The sequence below is a fragment of the Olea europaea genome, unplaced genomic scaffold (assembly GCF_002742605.1).
Source record: "Olea europaea var. sylvestris unplaced genomic scaffold, O_europaea_v1 scaffold392, whole genome shotgun sequence".
NCBI lineage: Eukaryota > Viridiplantae > Streptophyta > Magnoliopsida > Lamiales > Oleaceae > Olea > Olea europaea.
In genome coordinates this window covers 8,619-25,354 of record NW_019258717.1, presented here as the reverse complement: position 1 = coordinate 25,354, position 16,736 = coordinate 8,619, and the positions used below count along the sequence as shown (strand labels likewise).

General features: G+C 31.3%; 2 protein-coding genes and 1 pseudogene across 7 annotated transcripts; 1 reads left to right on the top strand and 2 right to left on the bottom strand.

Annotated features, from left to right (window-relative positions):
- Positions 1-1,090: 1,090 nt before the first annotated feature.
- On the top strand, positions 1,091-2,476 carry LOC111387124 (heterodimeric geranylgeranyl pyrophosphate synthase small subunit, chloroplastic-like). The gene has a single exon (XM_023011650.1). The coding sequence runs from the start codon at positions 1,197-1,199 to the stop codon at positions 2,091-2,093; it is 897 nt and encodes a 298-aa protein (XP_022867418.1). The 5' UTR covers positions 1,091-1,196; the 3' UTR covers positions 2,094-2,476.
- A 1,046-nt stretch (positions 2,477-3,522) lies between these two features.
- LOC111387125 lies at positions 3,523-4,821 on the bottom strand. Of its 6 annotated transcripts, none has more exons than XM_023011656.1 (3): positions 4,706-4,821; positions 4,531-4,606; positions 3,523-4,304 (listed from the first exon to the last, which is right to left on the bottom strand). In XM_023011656.1, the coding sequence occupies exon 3, from the start codon at positions 4,285-4,287 to the stop codon at positions 3,745-3,747; it is 543 nt and encodes a 180-aa protein (XP_022867424.1). In that variant the 5' UTR covers positions 4,288-4,304; positions 4,531-4,606; positions 4,706-4,821; the 3' UTR covers positions 3,523-3,744. The 6 variants fall into 6 exon arrangements, with proteins under 6 accessions (XP_022867424.1, XP_022867425.1, XP_022867421.1 ...); XM_023011657.1 differs by having other exon boundaries at positions 3,523-4,301; XM_023011653.1 differs by having other exon boundaries at positions 3,523-4,301; positions 4,473-4,606; positions 4,706-4,820.
- A 2,532-nt stretch (positions 4,822-7,353) lies between these two features.
- LOC111387127 overlaps positions 7,354-16,736 on the bottom strand; it is a 17,280-nt pseudogene continuing 7,897 nt past the window's right edge.

Below are 16,736 nucleotides of genomic sequence, written 5' to 3'. Positions count from 1 at the left end.
TATTTGACTTCTTCTCTTATAAATGGACTTCACTTTTCTCCTAACGATCAAAAAATCAATTATCAAAATCACACCCAAACAAATTCTTAGTATATCAATTGAAGCAATTAAGCCCTTGTTTGAGCCACACTATATTTCTAAGAATGCATTTTTGAATAGTGTATTGATGGAAAATGTATGATTTAAAAATAAAGAAAAGTTCTGGATTTGCGTGTAATGTTATTTTATTGAAAAATGAGTGGTTGAAATGATGTCAAATCACTGTTTAAAAATGTATTTTTTTTAAAAAAAAATGTGGCTCAAATGTCCAAATTTGGCCAATTAATAGAAATACTTCACCTTTGTCATATATTCCATATCGATCACTAAAAAGATATCATATTCATGGGACAGGACTCAAAAGTTGATAAAAGAAAAAAAAAAAAAACTACGAATTTATGAAATATTTAGTTAAAATTATTCGTTAATTTAGATTTTTATCAATTTTTTTTTTATTTAAATAAGAAAAAATACCGCTCGCTACACGAGTTCATCCTTTATCAACAAAAGCATTATTGTGATCCAAGTGGGCCCCACTTCTTTTATGAACCACCCGTGGAACATGCACCATTAAAAAATTGACCTGAGTTAATTATACTGGTGGCCACTGAACTTGACATTTAGTATCTCAGTAGTCATCAAACTTTAATTTATTTCAAACTCGTTAATTGAACTTTACAATTGTTTCATTAGATTATTGATTTAGTTTGACGTTCATTTTTGACCGAATATTCTAGGATTTCGTGTGTCTAGTCATCGGATTTAATTGAAAATCCTAACAATTAGATGACTTGGCACACGAGCATGTAGGATTTTCAGCTAAAAATATTTGATGATTTAATGTGCCAATTTGCAGGATAACAATTGGATGACTTGACACACGAACGTATAAGATTGAATCGGTGAATGAATGAAATAATTTGTACGGTTGTGATGATTCTGAAACAAAAATAAAGTTTAGTGATCAAAATGACACTAAGTACAAAGTTTATTTACCATCAGTAAAATTAAGCTACAACCAAATAAATAGCACGAAATTTTCCTACTCTTATAATTGTGACAGAAACCTGTTTGCCCACTTCAAATTCTTGCCTCCACATTTTTCTTATTGCAAATTTTATGTGAATTTCATCTCACTATTGTCTCCAGAAGCAGAAATGGCAACTGGGCTCTCTCAATTCAAGGCTAAAACGAGTCTTTTAACCCACACCAGAAGCCGGCGGACGGTGGTTCACTGCGCGGCGGTGGTTTCTGTGGAGCAAAACCACTCTTTCTGGGCTACAATTGAAGCCGATATTGAAGCTTATTTGAAGAAGGCTATCCCAATTAGGTCGCCGGTGACTGTCTTTGAGCCTATGCACTACCTCACTTTCGCCGCTCCAAGGACGACGGCGCCGGCACTGTGCATTGCGGCGTGCGAGCTTATGGGCAATGACCGCGGCCATGCTATGGCGGCGGCGTCAGCTATTCATCTGATGCACGGGGCGTATCATGCTCACGAGCACCTGCCAATCACGGGCAGGCCCATTTACAAACCCGAAATCCAACACGAATTTGAGCCCAGTATTGAGCTTCTTACAGGAGATGGTATGGTTCCATTTGGGCTGGAGCTTTTGTCCAGGTCCATGGACCTGGCCCAAAACCACAACCCGGATAAGATCCTACGGGTTATTATCGAAATAACCCGGCTCGCCGGCTCAGAGGGGATGGTGGACGGCTTGTACCGTGAATTGGAACTTAATGACTCAAATATCGATATGGGGATTATTGAATATGTTTGCAAGAAAAAAGAAGGTGAACTGCATGCATGTGGAGCCGCTTGTGGAGCCATATTGGGGGGTGGAGCCGAGGACGAAATTGAGAAATTAAGGAAATATGGGCTCTATGTTGGAACAATAAAGGGAATGCAAAATGGAGTAGGAAAAGATAATAAGGGAGTGGAAGAAAAGATTGAGAAATTGAAAATATTAGCTCTTAAGGAGTTGGAAAGTTTGAAGGGGAAAAAAATGGTGTCGATTTCTAGCATCATTGAGCCTAGTCTTGTCGTCATCTAAAGCCTATAAAAGGTGTAAAAAGAGGGTAGACGATCATGGAACTTTGATAGTGCATGAAGAAAATGAGGAGCTAAGAACTAGGACGACATAATTCATGGTGCTTGAAAATATAGGATGGAATGAGAAAAATAGAATGTACCCTTTAAGGGTTTGAAATGACTTTTCCACTCAACTATGTGACTTGAGGTTCCTAAGTTAGGTTACAATAATGTGATGTTAATTACATAATTGTAATTTGGTACATGGAGAAACATGGAGAGAAAGCAAACGTTATATGTGTTATGTTACTATTGCATTTTCCATTTGAAATTTGGAGTCTTTGCAAAAGCTATTTTATTTTGAGGAAATTACTCAAGAAAGTATCCTAACCTTTAAAGTTTCAATTATATGCTGCTACTTTTTTATTCAACATATGAAGATTTTATGGTAAAAAAAATATATGCATACTGTTACGCAAAAGCGAGAATAGACAATATATAAAATAAGAATAAGAACACAAAATTTACGTGAAAAACTCAAGACAAGAAAAATCGCCAAGAGAATATAAAAAATTTACTAAATGAGTACAAGAAGTGCAACTAATTCAATGATAATACAATGAAATTGTAAAATACATTATATATATGGTGCGAGAATAATAAACTATAAGGTATTTGGAACGATGCTTGTCAGACAATAATAGACCTCACACTTTTTTTATATCGTCTTGTCCAAGCCGATCTCGCATAAAAAGTATGAGTTCTTAAATTATTGTGGTTCGTTCTCAACTAAAATATAAAGCAAATATATTATCATTGAAAAGTGACGTTGGTGAAACATCTTTTCAATTCCCACATATTTTTACCTTTTTTATGGTGATCCCACTTAGGTTGTCTTTCAATTTTTCTCTAAATAATTTTGTGGGCTAGCCGTGTTTTAGTACTCCTATCCCATGCTTCTTAATCTTTGATAATGACAAACGTTTTATACTATAAAATCTTAGGTGAAATCGACTGATTAATAATGTTCATTAATTAAATCTTGCAATAAAAATTAAAATTATCTCCAGTAATTGAATGGTAGAACCTCAATAAATGCAGAAATCATGTATTGTCTAATAAGTTGTACAAAACTAATAACTAAAGAAAATAAAAAATCTCATTCGTCATGAGCGATGCTAGTTCTTTTTCCAATCTAGTAAGCTAATTCGAGTTCTTGAACTCGGCTTCTCGTTTTCTTGATTTATATGTAGAACTCAACTTCTTGTATTCTAAATTCGTACATAGACAATCATTTTAAGTTAGTTCGAGTTCTTGAACTCGTCTCTTATATTCTCAATCCATACGTAGACTATCATTTTCAGGATGTTGCTTTTAATCATAGCGGAAAGTCAAAATTAGTGTAGAAAAATAACAGGAATATAAATCTTTTAAACAAAGAGTACTAGAAAAATGGAAAAGAAGAAAGCCAACAATTTTATAGCAGCCCACTATACAATTCAACAAAATACACACACAAACAATCTGCTAAGAAGAAAAAAGAGAGATTAATTTACAAAAACACAAACTTCCATAAACGATAACATAACTGCATTGAAACTCCATTTTATAGTGTGTAAAATCATCATGTCTGATTCATTACACTGCTAATATATATATGGGGCCATCCTTGTTTATTCAAGAAAGCCAGTTTTGGTTAAGATAGCATTTCTTACCCTGCTTAGATCTCTCCCTTTGAGAGTCCTTCCAATGCCTTCACACACAGAAAATGAAGATATTTGATTACCTGCAAGTTTTCTAGCAATCCATTCGTGCGGGGGCGTTATATCCCCGTCATCTTCTTCATCTTCACCTTCACCTTCATCGTCATCAATTTCTCGATGACTTCCTGCAAAATCATGACCGTTAACCTTTGATCCCGTCCCATAAATCTTTGACCAGTCTGGAATGTTGACTGGGGCCGAGTTTTGAAGAATTTTGGGTTCGTGGGAATTGGGATTCTGATTCTTGTTGGCTCTCGGGATCGTCCGGGATCCTGTTGGCTGGCTTTTGGAAATGAAAGCTCCTTCTTGAAATGAACTGATCCTGGAATCAAATTCATTTCTTTCCTTGAACCCTCCCCAAACATCTGCTTCTTGGAATTCTTCATTCCTCATTGATGACCAGCCAGTGCTTCCTGGACTGTATAAGCCATATTTGGTCCCGCTCGATGACATTCCGGTCCCCTTTTCTGCTGTCACATAACGAGCACTAACCTCAGAAACAACATCAGAAACAAAGAAAAGCAAGAGGAATTCACTTTTTATCAGATTCAAGTTCATTTAACAGCTTCCTCAGAATCCCAAAAAAATTCACATAATAGGTTTTTCTGAAAAATAAACCTTAGCATTTTGTTCATTACCTAGAACTGAATGAAGATTTTTAGTTCTGAAACTTGAAAATATGGGGAAAAAAAAAACCTAGCCACTGGATCAAGAAAATCCTAATCAGTTCTCTTCCTTTACACTGCTTCTAGTCTGTAGAATGCTAGATTTTCTGCAGAGAAACACCGAAAGGGATAAAAATCAGTGACTTGAAATCAATCCAGGCCATAACAATCCTCAACAGAAACATTATAAAAAACTGGAGCAATACTTTGCCTTAATTTCTGCATTAAAAAGAAGAGAGATGTTTGGTCTGGAATCAGAAATGAGGTAGAAATGCTAATGAGCTGGAATTTGGAAAGTTATATCATTTCATTAATAGCAGAAAAGAATGCATCTATCTGGCATAAATAAGTCATAGATTTGAAAAAGACTAGGGGACAAGGAAATTAATTTATTCTTCTTCTTACATGATTACTTCACCAAAAATGAAAAATAAATAAAAAAAAAAAAAAAAAAAAAAAAAAAGGTTAAACCCCAACCTTGAGGGCCCTCACCGCCCGACCCCTAGAGCTTTATAAGGGAGGTAAATTGCGGGATGTGCTCCAACAGGCCAGGGAACAAGAGCTGTCTGTACATTGTGCCTACAAGGAGTCCAATTCCATGTCTCAGGAATCGAACTCTCACACTGCGACTGCCAGTAAGACATGAGATAACTTTACTCTTATCCTTTGCACCACCGGATTATTCCCTGAGAGGTATGATTTATATTAGTAACACTTTAACATGTTGACACACTAAAAGGATCAGTAATGAAAAGTAATAAGGAAGAAGAAAACACGTTTTTAATTGGAAAAAAAAACCCGTGTCCTTTTCTTTCTCGCTCGTTTAGTAAAGTCAAGTTTTTGGCCAATAAGATCTTTGATCCCGTCGGCTAAGCAATTCTATGATTTTTCCATTGAACTCGCACCGAACATGCCCCATAAGGTTAAAAAGTTAAATCAAGTTTTTGTAGATGATTCTCAGTTGTTTCCTGTGCATGGACTTTAAATTAAAAATGTTTATCTTATGAGAAATTTTACAAAAGATGAGCAAACCCAATGGCAGTGCTTATTAGTGCAGGCCAGGTGTGATTAAAGGCATAATTAATTTAATCTTTAATTATTATTTTTAGACCTTGTTTCCATCACCTCATTGGACTTGCTAATATGATCAAAGATTAATCAAATGCTTCAGCCACCTTATGTTCATGCACTAACTTTACTAATTTTTCTAAGTAATCCACTTTATTATATTAAAAAAGCTTTATTAATTCTTGCTTTGCAGAATTTTAAGAACAGTAAAAGATGGAGATAACTTAATAAAATCATGGTGGGCACATTTTCAGAGTTCTGCAACTGTCATCATTAGCCTTGTTCAAATTCCCTTTCTTTTCCTCTGATATGGACTGGCCTAATATGGTTAAAATGAAAAATGAAAAAAATTGAAAGAAAAGTTAAAATGTCAATTTTGGGAGGTCGTATGTAAAGACAAACATTGTAAACATGCATTACAATCACGTTTAGTGAGTCCCTATGATTTTGTTTGACAAAATTGTACTAATAACAGAGGGCGGCCGACATTCATTGAACTTGGCTATTCACAATATTGAAAAAAAGTGAGAGACAAAAAACAAGAAAATCTAATTAGTCACGGTTGTGTTGAAGCCATTTTCAACTTGTTAGTTTACTTCAAATAGAAGAAAGGGAATCTAACATATGAATCTTGGAAATATCCGGTGATAGAAAGGCCAGATTCATGGACCTATGTTTGATTCCTTGTTCAAATAAAGTAGTGCAAGTGGCTGCTGATGGCCCACAATCCACAGAAGCCTCTCTAATTCAACCACCAAGCATTAATTAAGCTGATGCCTGTCTAATGCATTCTCTATGGAGAAGAAATAGTTATTCTCAAGTTCTCTAATATGGGTTCGAGTGAGTTGGGACATCCTATGGCCGAACTCAGCACAGTTCGATTGTGGTGGCGGGCAAGATCAGACCTGTGCCGTGCTATCGCCACAGAATCAGCAGTCTAAAAAAAACTAGATGCTCGATGTCTGTCAGAACGCCTTTCTTGATATCTTTGTTGAAGGGTCCTCATATATCAGATGGCTATTGCTGATATCTTTGTTAAATCATCCTCTTCTATTAGATGAATATACACTGCAAATCTCATGCTTCTTGTAACAGACACTATGATAAAAAGATCAAGATCCAACAAAAATTACATGCAATCCTTAAATAAACGAAGCAATTCATAACTAGAAAGAAAGACCTCTTGGAATCAGTCCCGTCCCTAGCTGTAGTAGTCAATTAGTGGGACATTCCAAGAGATTGAAGGAAGACTTGTTATCGCACCAAAATAAGATGAAGGGTTCCTTTCCAAGTAGAACATTAAGTTAAAATTTTCTATTTCCCTTGTCAGATACTAATCTGAGAAGCCTTAATCGATGGATCAAGACTGGTGAAAGAAGAATATCATTCCGAACAGATATATTTTTAGGTAGGAAACAGATTTTCAGTTGAATTCTATCAGTTAATTTTCATGAGGTGAGAAATCCACACAGACTAATATTTTTAACTAAAGGTTTTCCACACTGTAGCTTTACCCACTTGGATTTGTGTGCCAATGAGAAGAGAAATGATTATTGCTTTCACTCTGCAATACTTGAACAAGAATAAATAACATTCAGATATATAATTCAAACATAAATAAACTGCGATGAAACAAATATATGAAAGCAGAAAAGTCAGAAATTGCAGGTAAATTAGGTCGATAGTACTTAAAAGTTGGGTACCAACATCACTTCATTTCAGTAGAAGAAATTTATGAGGCGATAAACTTGGTAACACATACAAACTCAACTAGCTTTCTCCCAGCAATAATTTCTCCAATCAGACATTAGGAATGAGTTACATTGAGTTAAAAATAAGAACATGGCATAAGAGATTCGAACCAAAAAAGAAGAGCCAGACTGATTCTCTATTAGTGTCTCTGCTGCATCACTCCCAACATCTCACTGGTATTGAGGAAGATCAAAGGTAGAATGAAAATAATCTCAGTGAATTATAAACGGTTTCAACAAAAAGGAGACTGAAATCATTCAATAGTGAAGAGCCCAAACCAATTGAAACTACACAAGAGCCTTTGCTCCAGCAATTTTCTCCAATATCTCACCAGTGATCTTCGCCTGCCTTTCACGGTTATAAGCAATTGAAAGATTCTTCCTCAATTCCACCGCATTATCCATAGCATTACCCGTTTCATTCATTCTTGCTGCAAGCTCACCATCGTACAACTCTGAAGTGCCCAGGAATGGAGCTAGAAAATGATGTTGAGGTGGGCTGAAATTAAATTTTTTTTGAATAATCTTACGCCACAAGAAATCGAGTTTCGGAGGCTATTTTCGTGACATTCATGATAAAAGTATATGACACTCAAAGAAATAAAAATTTTTAGATGTCTCGCATTAAGATATTCCACTAAATTTTTGTATTTTTTTTTTAACCAAATAGAAAATTGATGCTTATCTTAAAAAAATATAAACTAACCGAATCATGATAGAATTAAACAAAAATACATATCCACCAATGGACATATAAAAAATTACTTAATGAGTACTCTTCTAGTAACTTTGACAATCAGTCTTTCCAAACAACTAAAAGTTTTAAAAAATACTATTTTTATTGTCGATATAGATTACTTTATATATAAATAAATAAGTTTTAACACATTCTTTTTATTGTCAATATCGGATATAAACTAACCGAATCATGATAGAATTAAACAAAAATACATATCCACCAATGGACATATAAAAAATTACTTAATGAGTACTCTTCTAGTAACTTTGACAATCAGTCTTTCCAAACAACTAAAAGTTTTGAAAAATACTATTTTTATTGTCGATATAGATTACTTTATATATAAATAAATAAGTTTTAACACATTCTTTTTATTGTCAATATCGAATCTATAGTAAGTTATTTATTTGATCATAATATCTACTTTATGGTCAAAATAAGTATTTTTTTTAATAAAAATGAATTGGTGATAAATGAAAACATACGTAATTTAGAAAAATACATAGTGTCTCTAACTATTAGAATAAGTAATTTACTTTTAGATCTAATCAATACAAATTATCTGTAATAAAATTTACTTAATAATTATAAGTAAATTTTAGTCAAACACCCATTAAATAGAATAACTAATTTGACAATAAAATATTCAACTTTCAATAATGTTTTGAAAAGAGTAATTATTAATTGTAGTGTTTTTAATACAATTTGAATGAGCAATGGACTTGTGTTAAGATTTAAATTAGAGCTGAATTAATGCTAACATTTGAGCCACAATTCTAAAATCTTTTCTTAAAAAATTTCATGGGCTGGGCCAAAGGCAGTGCCCCAAAATCTAACTATCCAAGTAAAGTGGCATCAATGCATAAAGAATTTGAGCAGAGTGTTGCTCAAACTGATAATTCGAGGAAAAATTCGATATTTTCACCCCCATAACGTGATCTTGTAAGTGTTATGCGCTAGGTCCAATTAACTTTGGATATAAACGCTTTTAATATATAATTGATATAATTTTATGACAGAGTTAATTAAATAATAAAGTCTACAGATTTAAATTCAAGTAATTTGTTAATCACAAAGATTTGTGATTGTGAGATACAAATTATTTATGACTAAATCATGAATCATCCATGGTTATGAGTAATAACGAGATAAGGATATCATTAATACGGATAAATTATCATGTGTGGCATTTCTTACTTGTAAAAATAGTAGTTGATCTCACGATTTAAAGTGTAGTGACACTTAAATGAATAAGTGGATATTTTGTTATAAAACAAAACATTGGATACCAACTGGAAAGATTCTACATGGATAATTATTTGAGCATCAGTAGCTATCTCTAACGTTTGATAGTGAAATTGATTTTTTTGACTTGAGGTCATTATAGTACCTTATATGAGGACAATTTTACTTTGGTGATATTGGATGTTACTCCGTCAAGGGCCACTAATATAGCATCGTTTGGATACTACAAGATCATATGAAGGTTGTGAATGATTAATATAGAATTAGTCACTCTTAGATAATAAGAGATTATGATCTACATTTCATTCAGTTAATTTGATAACGAAATTCTTGACCAACGTGTACTCATAAGTCGAAAAATAGTTTTTGACTTACATTGACTTAATAATAAAATGAAAAATATGATCAATAATTAAGATTGACAAATATACATATCTCGTAATTGGTCGGATCATATTGATGAAAGGATTATAGTTTTACGGTAAAAGAATGGGTTTGTTTTTATCGTATCACGTGACATTTTCCATTATATGTATTACCTTAACACATTACTAAATGTTAATTTGGGATGATGGATGTGAATTGGTGATAAAATAAAAATGGATATTTTAATTTATCGATTTTGATTAAATCAAAATAATAATTCACGTCGTTAGGCATCCTGATTGAAAACCTAATGGATCACACATAAAGGAGAACTAGAAGAATGAGATTTACCAATTAATTAATTGACAAATATTGGACAATTAATTAATTGGGTTGCTTGTTAATATGTCTGACCAAATTTAATTAATTGGATTAATTAAATATTAATTAATTGACAAGTGTTGGACAATTTAATTAATTGGATTAATTAAATATTGAACTGGATTAAATAAAGAGACGGGCCAAATCCACTTGGACTTATATTAATAGGTTGCTAGAATTTGAAAAAATAGTGGAGAATATAATTATTTTTGCTAGCACAAGAAACGAAAAAACTAGTTCTATTGATCTTGTTCCCTGTGTGGATTTTCATTAGGGATTGGACAATTGGACAATTGTAGGTTGCATATTAGATTGTTCGAGTTCAGGAAAAGTAAAGGAGTTTGTAAAATTCAACAAATGTATAATTCTTATCATAGTTTCTATGTAAATACAAAGTAAATCCTTGATTTAAAGGAAAATTGTTTTATTTTTCACTGTGTATGATTAAGTAAATTCCCAACATATTTCTCTGCACCGTCAATTTTCCTTCCCTAGTCGTCAACTTGAAGAACTCATCTTCACTAGCATCAACACTCTTTCCACTCACATCACAAACCTTCATCTTCGCAGATAAAGGAAGCAAAATATGAATTACAAGATCAGACTTAATCAAAGACACAAATTTCGTATAAATAAGCTCAATTATATCTATCCCCTTGCTCACAAGCAGTGAAAACACATCATTAGCAATTACTTGAGCTTCTTTCAAATTGGGAATACTCTTGTTCAATAAACTTATCCACATTCACACTAGACCTTCTTCTAAAATACTCATTACCTCTTCTGCCAACGCTAATCAAAGTGCAATTCAATCTAAGATTCTTCAATTTGGTGGTCCATGTCTCAACCTTTTTCAATACTGCAGTGTTGAAATTCCCACAGACCTCTACCACTTATTATAGCAACAAGAACAACTTTCATTGTTATGAATTGATCACAAGATAATAACAATAATAAAATAAGTAAGAACAAAATAAAAGCACCAAGATTAACCACAAGCAGAGGATGAGAAATTCATTATAATTAATAGTAACTGTGTTTATAACAAGATCTCAATACTCTCAATTAAGATATAAAACTTTCAAGATGTTGTATGAATGTTATGGAAACAATACAAGCCCTATATATATCTACACTACCATAAAAAAGAGAATGAGGGTTTATTGTTCATTTTTGTCACACTCGTTTTCACACTTAACTGGTTTGGCAACAGGAAAAATGCTATTCAAAAATACTGTAGGAATTTTGTCACACACTATTGTCCACTGTAATATTTCTCCCTTACTTTGAATCTGAAACACCATGCTCTTTCTCCTAATTCTCACGCTATTAACTATCAACCATATCTTATTTATTTAAATTTTGAAAATTATATTAATAAACAAAATTATTGTAAAAAAAAAAAAATATCCACGTCCTGTATGGAGAAAAAATTTACGTCATACCACATAATTTTTCTTGAGCAAAATGATGTATTGAGAAAATTGTTGTGAAAAAATAATAAATAGTAATAAAATAATCAATTTTTTGAAGAAAAAATGATTTATACGTATTTTTTAACACATACGTTTAATGTCCGTTTAACTATTTTCGATATTAATTTACACCATTTGATGTGTCTATGATATATTTCTCGAAATGAGTTTCGAGAGAATGTAAAATATTTATCGATTCGACTATCGTATAATGATCGATGAATTTTTAAAGTTAGCAGCTTGTTATCGAAAATTTTAAAATATAGTTTGGAAATGCCTATTTTGACGTCCCATAACAATTGCTACGATTAGTGGTTTCACGCACCGTTAATGACGTGCAATATTATGTCGCGAGTGCTTCAATATGATATTAAGAATGTAATATTTCGACTTCATTTGATATCCCGTAATGAGCCTGAAAATGAACACAAAAACATAAGATAAAAAAGAAGATGATGAAACATGTAGTAAACCTCTGTGCACAAAGGATGGATCCTCCATTGAGAGAATGAGGGTTTACTATTCATTTTTGTCACATTCATTTTCACACTTAACTGGTTTAACAACACCATAATTTTTCTTGAGCAAAATGATGTATTGAGAAAATTGTTGCAAAAAAATAATAAATAATAATAAAATAATTGATTTTTTGAAGAAAAACGATTTATACGCATTTTTTAACACATACGTTTAATGTCCATTTAACTATTTTCGATATTAATTTACATCATTCGACGTGTCTATGATATATTTCTCAAAATGAGTTTCGAGAGAACGTAAAACATTTATCGATTTGACTATCGTATAATGGTCGATGAATTTTTAAAGTTAACTTGTTATCGAAAATTTCAAAATATAGTTTGAAAATACCTATTTTGACGACCCATAACATTTGTTACGATTAGCAGTTTCACGCACCGTTAACAACGTGCAATACTATGTCGCGAGTGCTTCAATATGATATTAAGAATGTAATATTTCGACTTCGTTTGATATCCCGTAATGAGCCTGAAAATGAACACAAAAACATAAGTTAAAAAAAAAAAGACGAAACATGTAATAAACCTCCATGCACGGAGGATTGGAAGGTCCGTGTACGGAGCTTCTTTGCCTCCGTGCACGAACCAATGTTCGGACTAATGCACTTTTTTTTTTATACTTTACTTTTATTTGTCGTAAATTCTTTTATTAATATTTAATTTTAAACAATTAAATATATTTAAATATTTTTTTACAAATGTTAAAGTTAATATTTTTTACCTATAAATAACATTACCATTACAATTTTTTTATTACTTTTAAATAACTTTAGCTGATTTTTTTACTTATAGTGTAATCTTTTTATTAATATTTAATTTAATAAACTAAATATATCTAAATATTTATACTTAACAAATTTTAAGTTAACATTTTTTTTAGATATATTAGTAGCTTTTGCAATTATATATAAGAGATTTAGAATTTAAAATGTAAAGAGTTACTTACTATTATAGTAGTAGGTAAAAAAAATGGTAAAAGTTATTTTAGATTAGAGTTAAAAAAAAAATTGTAATTGTAACTTCGATTTTTTTAAAAATGTAATTGTAAAAGCTATTTATAAGTGAAAAATATGAACTTCGATTTTTAAGTATATATTTGTAAAATGTAAATAGTAACTTACGAGTAGAAAATTTGCTCCAAGTTACTTACGAGTATAATTTTTTTCGTTTTTTTTTTCTAAATTGCTCAATTAAAATGATTTCAATTTTAATTATTTGTATTTATTATATTTTTTTTACTTCTTTTCTGGTGGATTGGTAGAAATTGTATAGCTTCTTGTTAAAAAAAAAAAAATTAGAATGATATTTTTGTCACGTACATTTTCACATTGAACTGGTTTGAAATGTTTGGTTCAAATGGTTTGTCCTTTTCATTTAATATAACATAATAAATAAAAAAAGATATAAAAAATATATAAAGTAATGTACTATCTATCACTTTCTCAAGTTATTCAATCTCTTTCCTTCCTTCAATTGGATTGATTTATCTCCAAAAAATTCAAAACGAAAGAACTTTCTATATTTAAAACTTTCGATATTCTTCTTTCTTTCTGTACAAAAAAAAATCGTGTAGTCGACATCTCGATCTTGGAGAAGAAAATCATGGAATTTGTAATGATTCTGTTTGGGTATGTCCTTGAAAATTTCAGTTTTTATTTGTGTTTTTTTTATTTAACATATGTTGTTTTTTATTCTGTCTACAGATGAAAATTTAGCTTCACTCATATTTTTCTACGTAATGTGAGGTATGTTATTCTTTTTGTATATACATGAAAATCTAAGTAAATTTTTCTTTATTTTTTGGATATAGCTATGAAAGTTTTTTTCTTTTTTTTTCCCTTCACATGTATTTATTTCTTACTATTTTTTTCAGGTTTAAGTAATGTGACATAATATTTTTTGCTCCGTGTATACAATTTGGTTATGTCTTTCTTTCTTTACAGTTATCTACATGAGAAGTTTAAGTTTTTCGATCATTGTTGTTTATGTTTAATGAAGATTACAATAGTTTGGTATAAGAATGTTTGATCGTTATCGTCCAGTTAGTACGGTTTATAGTTCTTTTTTTACGTGCATTTTCGAAGAGGATTGTTGATTTGCAGAATGTTTCCTAAGATGTATCTGAGTTCAGTCAATTTAGTTATACTGTGTTTAATGTAATATTATCATTATTTGTTGGTTTTTAATTAAATTCATAATTTCTTCTATTATTGAAATCAGAGGTCAGTTCATTGTTTTCATGGATTCTTTCGAAAAATCTATGAATGAAGAGTCTGGTTGTTTTGATCTTCAAACTTTGTCCCAAAGCACAAATCAATCATATAATGCTTTCATTCGATAACAACAAAATTGAAGGCTGGCGGATAGGAGATATCGAAATGAAACTGTAAGTATTGATTGTCGTAAAAGAATAAATGATCGTATGTTATCTAAAAATAATACTTCTGAAGTTGATTATGTGCATGAATATATAATACATTCTGAGGCATCTACTTCAAATGAAGAAATGATAAATATTTTTTATTTTGAATTACATGGAAGCTCGAATTTGTTAAGTGTAGCAGCAACTGCATATGTATTACCAACTTGTGCTTATTGTAAGCATCGTGGTGCACGAAAATAGTATAGAGAGACTAAAGGTTTTTGTTGTTCTGATGGAAAGGTGAAACTTTTTATGCCCGATTCATCGAATGAATTGTATATTTTATTTACGTCTAAAGAGCCTGTATCTATGGAATTTAAAAAATATGCACGTTCATATAATAACCACTTTGCGTTCACTTCATTTGGTGTAAAATACGATAAGGAACTGTTTAAAGCATACAAAGGTATCTACACATTTAGAGTTCAGGAACAAGTATATCATTATGTAAATCAACTTATACCGGATAATAATACGCCTTGTTATATGCAATTATACTTTTATGAATTAGCTAATGAACTAAAAAACCGTATGAAAACTTTAGAACACCTGGTAGAATCTATTATATTTCTTCTAATCGAAATCTTGAAGGTAAATTCGTATGGTAAATTTTTTAGGTCTTTAAGCAATATAATTGATTTGCATGAGCATAAAATTCAAATAAAATGCCATCCAGAACTCGATCAGAGAGTCTTTAATACTCCATCGGCATCTCAAGTAGCTGCTATATGGGTTGAGGATGATGAAAATGCAAATATTCGCATTCGTGATATTACTATATATGGTCATTCTGGTGATTCGCATAGGGTTCATTATTATTATTGTTGTTATGATCCTCTACAATATCCTTTGCTCTTTCCTTTTGGTGAATGTGGTTGGCATGAAGGCATTCTAAGATACGAACAAACATCTTCTCAAATTGCACAGTTTGTGGACAATGTTGCTAATCCTAATGTAATAAATTCTGCGGCTCAAATTATTGAAAAAGAAACTGCAGGTTTGCTTATATACTTTCTTGTGTCTATTATAATTCTACAAATGTGATATTGAAAGTAAATATAAAATTTTATTCATTCTCGCTTATGTAGTGCTGAAGGATACGAAGAAGAAACGGTTTTAGGTATCATGTCATGAATACTATTCGTATAAGTTACAAATTAGGCCTTCTGATAAGTCTGTGTTGCTTCACTCTGGTAGACTAACAAGATGGTACAAAATTGAAAAGAAATTTGTTTTACCACAATCCTTTACATGTGGACATAGAGATATGCTAAGGAGGTACTTAGATGCTATGACTCTTGTCCAACGTTATGGAAAACCAGATTTATTTATAACTATAACATTTAATCCAAATTGGCCAGAAATTAAGCAAGAATTAAAACATAATGATGAGGTTCAGAATCGACCGGATCTTATTGTACGTGTATTCAGAGCAAAATTAGAAGAACTTAAAAATGATTTATACATAAATATTTTTAGTCATGTTATAACTCATATATATATGATTGAATTTCAAAAAAGAGGTCCCCCTCATGCACATCTGTTGTTGATTTTTAATTGTGGTCATAAAATTTCTTCCACTAAACAAGTTAATAAAATAGTATTTTGTGAAATTTCTAATAAAAATACACATCCTTATCTTCATTCAATTATTGTAAAGCACAATATGCATGGTCATTGAAATCCTAAAAACACGTGCATGGAGAAAAATAGTTGTTGTAAAAATAAATATCCAAAAGATTATTGTAATAGTACTATGTTTGGAGATAATTCGTACCCACTGTATAGGCGGCGTAATAATGGTATTTATGTTAAAGTGAGAGGTAAAATGTTATATAATCTATGGGTTGTGTCATATAATCCTTATTTAAGTGCAAAATTCGACTGACATATCAATGTTGAAAGTATGTTCTTCTATTAAAGTTGTTAAATATTTATACCAATATGTATACAAACGACATGATCGTATTAATTTTTTGGTCGGCAAAAATAACATAGACAAAGACATTGATGAAATTTCTACTTACAAATCTGTTAGATAGATATCTCCACCTGAAACTAGTGGACGATTTTTGCTTTCAATTTATCGAAAATATATCTAGCTGTTTGTGCTTTATAACTTCATATTGAAGATCATCAATGTGTAACTTACAAAAATACGGACAATTTATCTTCTGTTATTGAGAATGAAAATACGAGAAAAACTATGTTAATTGAGTTTTTTCGAGTAAATAAAATAAATGAATTTGCT